The 8,328-nt window shown below is 52.2% G+C and overlaps 1 protein-coding gene across 7 annotated transcripts in view; it reads left to right on the forward strand.

Annotated features, from left to right (window-relative positions):
- The window catches only part of DEPDC5 (DEP domain containing 5), a 64,730-nt gene that overhangs the window by 26,206 nt on the left and 30,196 nt on the right, over positions 1-8,328 (forward strand). For 2 of the 7 annotated variants that reach the window (XM_006762096.2, XM_006762098.2), the window contains exons 23-27: positions 1,252-1,387; positions 2,610-2,707; positions 5,066-5,131; positions 6,984-7,167; positions 7,825-7,985. In XM_006762096.2, coding sequence (XP_006762159.1) covers positions 1,252-1,387; positions 2,610-2,707; positions 5,066-5,131; positions 6,984-7,167; positions 7,825-7,985 — 645 coding nt within the window. The remainder of the gene's footprint in view (positions 1-1,251; positions 1,388-2,609; positions 2,708-5,065; positions 5,132-6,983; positions 7,168-7,824; positions 7,986-8,328) is intronic. The other 5 variants (XM_006762097.2, XM_006762099.2, XM_006762100.2 and 2 more) reach the window with 3 other exon arrangements.

An 8,328-nucleotide genomic window follows, 5' to 3' on the forward strand; every position in this document is an offset into this window, starting at 1 on the left:
TTATTTATTATTATTATAGTTTTCTTGCGTTAGTGTTAAATAAGTGAGCAGTGGATCTGGTTCTTTCGGCTGTCATTGGGGGTCGTTCTCAGCCCCCCTCTCGCCCTCCTGATCGCTGTCATAGTCAGTCACATGACCTGTTTCTTCGGCGTCTCTTTCTTCCCATTGCTTCCCCACTGGCTCCCTTCGTGTTCTCTTGGGAGAAGGACCATTGGTGTTTCTCCCGTGACTCTTCGCTCTTCTTGCTTCTGTGCTTTTCCTCCAAACACCCGACATGCAGCACTTCACTGAGACAGCATCTCCAGCTGCATCCTCCGCCCACCTGGGCCTCGCATCGCCAGGCCCTCCCTTGCCGGGCTCCCCAACCGTCGCCATCCTCAGAGGGTCTCTTCTTTCCCAAGCTCGTCGCCTGCGCGTGTCTTGCCTCTTGCACGCCTGGGTTTCACACGGATCCTTTCTTCCACCTAGACCTCTCTCCTTCAGCCTCGCTGACTTCAATGCTCTGAAACTTCTTTCTCTAAGAAGCAGACTGGACTAATTCTGATGATCTACTCGCCTTTTTTGCGCTTATGTATCTTTTGCTTCTTGGAGTCACAGTTGTTGCTATCTTATATATATTAGTCGAATCCTTGGTGTTTCTTTTTTAAGATAAATTTTTATTGATTTCAAAGAGGAAGGGAGAGGGAGAGAGAGAGAGAGAAACATCAATGATGAGAGAGAATCGTGGATTGGCTGCCTCCTGCATGCTCCACACTGGGGATCGATCAAGCCCACTACTCAGGCATGTGCCCCGACCGGGAATCGAACCGTGACCTCCTGGTTCATGGGTTGACGCTCAAGGACTGAGCCACACCGGCCGGGGGAGCCATTGGTGTTTCAGTTGTGTGGTCCTTTTCATGTGGTTTGTGCTAACCTTCCTGGGAAGGGCCTTTGCCTCCTGTTCTTCTGTATTTCTCTGTGGTGTCTCAGTTGGACACGCCTGAGAAAGAGGCTCTTGAATTTTCTTAGGCTGGACAGGGTGACAAACACGAGGCCACACGGGAGGATGAGTTCAGCTCTGAGAAGCAGATGTCCTATGTGGGAAACGGAGGGCCACGGGGATACTGTGCCTCTGTGTGTGTGGTCTGTGGTGTGATCCTTCAATGGCTGCAACACTCGCATCCTGGCAGCCAGAAGGGAGGAAGATGGACGCCAGTGCACAGTACGAGCTGTCGGGTGGGGATGATGCTCAGTGGGTCTTTGTCTGGGTAGGACCATCCGGAGAGGCCATCCAGATCCATCACCAGACCCGACAGAACATGGCGGAGCTGCAGGGCAGCGGGCGGAGGGACCCCACCCACTCCTCTGCAGAGCTGCTGGAGTTAGCCTATCATGAAGCTGCTGGAAGGTGAGAATGTGCGCGGGGCTCCGGCCGGTACCCCGAGACCACCCTTCGGCACCCAAGACAATGCGCAGAACAGACCGCTGACACAGTGTCACGCTGATGAGACTGGAAGAGACAGTGTGAGATCAGGGTCAGCGTCACTCCCTTCAATGGGCCAAGTTCAAAGCAAAAAGCCTGACATTTTTGCCAGAAATGTTGCCCAGGCCCTGCTTTAGTGGAGGTGTGATTCAGAGCCCAGTTTGTTCACCTCAGACATGAATGCCTTCTAGTCCTTGGTCAAGGCTGGCAGGGGGTGCAAAGACCGGTGATCCTTGCTGTGTGTGTTGGGCAGGCAGCCTCTGGCTTTTGTCATTTTGGTCACTGAGAAATCTCACTGCTGAATTTAGAATAAATCAGTGCTAAAAACGGTGGAAATCAAGGTCTGTGTTTTTAAAAACAAGCCTTTTTGAACCAGAATTCTGAATGCGTTAGAGCAGCGGTTCTCAACCTGTGGGTCGCGACCCCTTTGGGGGTCGAACGACCCTTTCACAGGGGTCGCCTAAGACCATCGGAAAACACATATATAATTACATATTGTTTTTGTGATTAATCTCACTGTGCTTTAATTATGTTCAATTTGTAACAATGAAATTGGGGGTCACCACAACATGAAGAACTGTATTAAAGGGCCGCGGCATTAGGAAGGTTGAGAACCACTGCGTTAGAGGCATCCATAGGGACTCGGTCCAGGAAGAAAGCCATTGAAGCTTGGACAAGCATGAGCCCGGGTTACGCCTGGACTCATTGTGATGCTTTAGGCAACACTTTGCAAAGAGCAGTGTTCGACCCCATTCACTCACCTCAGCATCCCCTAGGATGGATGAGGGATACAGACCGACGTGACCATCTCTACCAGATTAACTTGCTGCCTCTATTCGAGCACCTCACATCCTCCTGTTGGTGTTAGCAGGGGAGGCTTAGAGCAGAAAGGGCAGGCGGTCTAACCTTGGCAATCACAGGTGAGGTGTCAGGACAGGAGGGGCTGGTCACAGGAGGCCAGAGCTGGCACCCAGACCACGCGCCGTGGCCTGGTAGCCTGTGACACGGATCCCAGCGGTTGCCAGCCTGGGACTGGGTGGCTGAATAGCCAGTCCTGTTTTGGATGACGACCCCTGGGATGCAGGGTGAGCAGGATAAAGGAGGTGATAATCTGCACTAAGCCAGGTGGCTGGGCTCTTCCCTGCAGGCACAGCTCCTCCCGCCAGCCTGGCGACGGCATGTCCTTCTTGAACTTCGGTGGGACGGAAGAGCTTGCTGCCGGCCTGCTTAGCAACAGCGGCACAGGTAACCGATCCAGGAGGCGACAGAGCCGGGACGCTCGGAGCAGGCTCGCCCAGGGACCAGAAAGAAGGGCCGCGTCTATTTTGGGATCATGTCAGCCACAATTTGGGGCGACCTATTTAGAAGCAGTGCTTTATAATGCATGGAATTATAAATGGGCCGCACGGTACATTTTTAGCCGGGAACATGCTGGTCAAGCCGCATTTATCATCGGTCTGTCAGCCAGTCGTGACCGAGGACGACTTGGGAGCTTGGTGTTGAGGACAGGGCCAGGGCCAGGGCAGGAGAAATCTCTGCTCCCAAAAGAGCTTTCCATTGTGTGTGTGTGTGGGGGGGGGGAACCCCCCTCCGTAAGAACAACTAGGAGAGGCCCAGAGGGGAACAATGTGGTGTATTTTGTCCTCTTACTTCTTTGCATTTCTTGTTCGGCCCGTGTGACTTGGTGGTTGAGCGTCGACCCAGTGAACCAGAAGGTCGCAGTTCAATCCCGGGTCCGGGCCCAGGCCCAGGTGGTGGGCTTGCCTCTGTCTGGAACATGCTTTTTCTCTCTTCAACCCCTGATCTTGCGTGGGAAATGTCAGCTTGGTCTTTATGCATCAGCTCCAACAACGCCCCTCCTTTGCGGCCCTCTGGTGTAATGTAGAGGTGCTCCTGTCTCCTCCCCATGCCTTCCCAGGAGCTGTTAGGCATGTGTCCACAGCGCTTCACACGCGTGACCCCGTTGTCCCACTTGGCACGTTCTGATCCCATCGCTTCTGTGATTGTCGCTCCACTCGCCTGAAAGAGCTTATCTCTGTTTGTCCCCACACCCCACACGTATTGACAAGTGAACATACACTTCCAAGGCCAAGCGGCCATGTGTGAGAAGCATCTGAATGCCCCACAGAGTTACTCTACTTTGCCTGCGAGTGTTCAATTACATAAATGTGTTCCAGAATGTTTAGCATCTTACCGTAGAGAAGGCGTGGGCACCTCGGGTACTGTAGTCTGGGTAATGTATGGGTAATGTAGAGAAGCAGGCTCATCCTTACTCTTGCCCTGTCCCTTGATGACCAGTAGCATGTGCTTTCAAAGGGGTCAGGGGTCATCAGAGGTGATCTGTAGCATTGGACTCCCACCTTTGATTTTGTGCTTCCTGGTCAGTCGTGTGAGCCAGCCACGGAAAGAAACGCAATCAAATCATTCTGTGTTGCCATGTGCAATAAGCAGTTCATGTCAGATCTACCTTCAGGATAGATCTAGAATCTGACCATCACCTCCACCACTCGCTCGGTCCAACGTAACATCGTAACATCCATCACCTTTCGCCTGAATTAGCTCCGAAGCCTGCTAACTGCCCTTCCATACAGAAACATTAACGATGAGTGGGAATCACTGATCGGCTCCCTCCTGTACAACCCACACGGGGGATCGAGCCCACAACCGGGGCATGTGCCCGGCCTGGGACTCGAGACGTGACATAGGCCGATGCTCAACCTGAGCCACGCCGCTGGGCTAGAGCTTCCCTTTTTGTTGTTTATGGCTGTGTCTCTAGAGTTTAAAACGGTTCCTGGCGCACAGCAGGCAGCTGAGTGAGAGCCGAGAGCCTTCTGAGGTGAGCTTCCTCTCTCCTGAAGGCTTTTCTTCTCTCTCTTAAAACCTTTAGCATTGATTCTGGAACAGTTAACTGGATTCCTTTCCTCACAGCATCCGACGGTCTTTTTCTGCCTTGCTTGGTTTGGAATTGACTCCTTTCAGCCACCCTCCATCCCCACAGATCGCTCTCTTCATACCCACTAATCTCTTACCCGTTCCCGAAATGTTTCTTGAACGCTAGGCATTATGCTAAGGCCTGAGGAGAAGCCAAGTGATCCGGACCCCGATCCTCACCTCAGGGGGCTCTGGCTCGGGATTCTGTTGGAAGCAGTTCCATGGGGGGGTAGGGGCAACAATCATGGAAGTAAAGCCCTCGTCCTAGCCAGTTTGGCTCAGTGGGTTGAGTGTTGGCCCATGGCCTGAACGGTCCCGGGTTCGATTCTGGCCAAGGGCACATATCTCAGTTGCCGGCTCAATCCCTGGCCCTGGTCAGGGTGCATGCGGAAGACACCCAGTCGATGTGTCTCCCTCACATCAGTGTTTCTCTCTCTCTGTCACTCCCTCTCCCTTCCACTCTCTAAAAAAAGGAGAAAATGAAGCCTTCTTGCGGGGAGCTGGACTGGGAGTGGTTCCAGTGACTGATTCCTTCGTGCTGCTGCAAATCCTCAGCACTTGGTTTACGTCTTTATTTTCACCTCTAGTTTGGGGCTGTTTAAGCCATGACTGGTCAGAGCTTTTCTTGAAGAAGGAGCCTCATTAAAACCAGCTGTTTTCCTCTTTCCGTAGGGATGAACCCCAGGACCCAGAATAAGGATTCGCTAGAGGACAGTGTCTCTACCTCTCCAGACCCAAGTAAGAGGGGCGGCTGGCTGGGGAAGGTGGAGAGGAGGTGGGGGTGTTGACAATCCACATATAACTTAAACAATTTTTTTATTGACTGGTTGATTTTAGAGAGAGAGGGAGAGAAAAAAGAGAAAAGAGAGAGAAACATTGATCTGTTGTTCCACGCATCCCACAACCTTGGCCGATCTGGGCAATGCTCCAACCAACTACCTGGCCAGGGCTATGTTTTGAATTCTTGAAATGGTAATGAGTTAGCAAGACCTGTGCATAGTCAAACTCATAGAATCGAAGAGCGGAATGGTAGTTGCCAGGCGCCTAGGGAGGAGGTGGAAATGGGTGTTGCTAGTTCATGGACGTGAAGTTTCAGTAACGCAAGATGAGTAAGTTCTAGCGCTCCGCAGTACAACAGTGTGCCCAAGTTAATAATACTGTGCGGTGCACTTACTTGAAAATGTGTAGGAGGGTGGATCTTAAGTGTTCTCACCATAATAAAGTAAAATTGAAACAAAAAATCAGCCTAAGGCCTGTGTGGGTCATGGAGTTGGGCCGATTGTAGGTCAGATCAGATTCCCCAAGGCAGCTGATGGGGCATATTTCCTGCCCTGGCTGAGCACACGGCCCTCCCTCTGTCCGGCAGCCCCGGGTTCGGTGGGACCCGTTGCACTGGTCGGGGTGTGTCTACCTGCTGGAAAGTCGCCTCAGCAGAGAGGGTTCTGGTCCTGTCACCGCTGGGAGGTCAGGTTTGGCCCGCTGTGTCAGGGGTTGGTGAACACACAGCTGCCCCGGGGAGGCAGGGTGAGGGCTGCTGAGGCAGCAGAGGTCAGCCTCACTGAACGACACAGCACCGTGCAAAGAAGGTGTATGGGGTCTCGCCCAGGGCTGAGGGGAGAGGCGTGGAGTGTTTCTGTTTCATTTCACTCCTTTGTACAGAGATTTGGAAAATAGTCTTCACTTCAGTAACGTCAAGAAATAGCGCCCTATTCCCTTAACTCACTGATGCTCCACTGGGGAGGGTTGGGGGTGGGGATGATGTCCCCGGGGGACACGTGGCAGTGTCTGCAGACATGTTTGGTTTTCACAACCAGGAGACGCCATTGGTGCCCAGTGAGTAGCGTCCATGGTGCTGCTCCACATCCCACAATGCACAGGGCAGCCCCCCTCCCCACCCCAGCACAGAATTATCCGATGTGAACACCTCAGTAGTGCCGAGGTGGAGAACCCCGCTTTAACCAAAGAGCAGGCAATTTGGGGGCAGACCCCTGTGGTCAGGCCCACTCTCCCTACCCACTGAAGCTTTCCTTTCTACGTGGTTCAGCTCAGTCGCTTACACTCCCGGCCTTATAACTGTCCCAAGCACCCTGATTTCTCTTCCCTTTGGATCTGTGGCTTATTTTTGCAATTCCGAAAGAATTCCTAAATTCTGCTACCGTGTGCTGCTCGCTCCAAAATCCAGCTGAGCTCTCCTCCTCGCTCCGCCAGCCCCTCTGCCGTCTCAGGAGAGGCTCGGGCTCCACCCCGCTCCTGCTCTAGGGACATGATCTGCTTCGATGTGTGCCTCTGCCTGCCCCGCGGTAACCTCCTTGCCATCGCAGCTTATAGCTCACAATCAGCAGAAAACGAAAGGATCAGCTTGAATCCCATTTGCATGATGGGACTGAATAAGCAGCACGCGCATTGCATTGTCTAACAAACTGTTTCTCTCTTTCTCTTTCTCCCTCCCCATCCCCGTGCCTGGAAATTTTGTCACCTTGCACCATGAACTCCCCCCACCCCTCCCTCTCCCTCGGCTCCCCTCCCTGCCCGCCTCTGTCCACGCTTGCCCGTGGCGACCACACGTGCCTCCCCCGTTTACACGAGGCAGTTCTGACACTGTCTGCCCCCCCTGTAGTGCCAGGCTTCTGTTGCACAGTTGGAGTGGACTGGAAGTCTCTCACGACTCCGGCGTGCCTCCCCCTCACCACCGACTACTTCCCCGACCGCCAGGGCCTGCAGAACGACTACACGGAGGGCTGTTACGACCTCCTCCCAGAAGCGGACATGGACAGGTGGGTGTCAGAGGAAGGGTGTTGGCAGGCAGTCAACTGAAATTATACTTAGGAAATGTTATGATACAAGAACTGTTAAATTTTCTTTTAAAAAACTTTAGAATAAAAAATATATACTTTTTTTTTTTTATTGATTTTTAGAGAGGAAGGGAGAGGGAGAGAGAGATAGAAACATCACTGAAGAGAGAGAATCATGGACCGGCTGCCTCCTGCACACCCCCTACTGGGGATCAAGCCCACAACCCAGGCAAGTGCCCGTACCAGGAATTGAACCCCGACCTCCTGGTTCATAAGTTGATGCTCAACCACTGAGCTACACCAGCTGGGCTGTCTATTTTTCTTTGGAGTTCTATTGACCCGCCTCCTTTAACCATTTCCCCTCACTGATGTAGTCTCATGTTTTCTGTGACAGTTGTTCGGATCTTTTCTAAGATTATTCATTTGGGCATCGAATTACCTGCCTTCTTTTTCCACCTCTTGAACCGATCGTTTCTCCCAGAATAGATTTACAGACTGTTAGTTTTATGAACCTCCGTGGAATGGTTATCAGGGCTGGCTTGTGGGGTTGAAGCAAAGGAGAGGACGGGAGTGTGGACTCCGCGTGTCCCTCCGCCCTGGGCTAAGCATTTGCGTGTGAGCAATCGTTGGCTCTTTCAGGAGGGACGAGGAGGGTGTGCAGATGACGGCCCAGCAGGTGTTCGAAGAGTTCATTTGCCAGCGTCTCATGCAGGGCTATCAGATCATCGTGCAGCCCAAGGCGCCGAAACCCACCCCCGCCGTCCCCCCCCCGCTGAGCAGCAGCCCCCTGTACAGCCGAGGTGAGTCCTCCTCAACTTACGTTTTTTTCCTTTTTAAATATATATATATATGTATATATGTGACTTTTTTAAAATACATTTTTATCGGAGGGTCCGGGACCCTTTATTCCACAGACCGATGCTCTATCCACTGAGCCAAACCAGCTAGGGGTGTATTTTTTCTTTTCTACTAAATTTGTGCAAGTAGACTCTCAAGGTGATGGGGAATAGATAAATTTAGGAGTAGTTATTTTTCTTTTCTCTTTTTCAAATATATCTTTATTGATTTCAGAGAGGAAGGGAGAGGGGGGAGAGAGAGAGAGAGACATCCATGATGAGAGAGAATCATGGATCGGCTGCCTCC

This window comes from Myotis davidii, unplaced genomic scaffold (assembly GCF_000327345.1).
Source record: "Myotis davidii unplaced genomic scaffold, ASM32734v1 scaffold478, whole genome shotgun sequence".
Taxonomy (NCBI): domain Eukaryota; kingdom Metazoa; phylum Chordata; class Mammalia; order Chiroptera; family Vespertilionidae; genus Myotis; species Myotis davidii.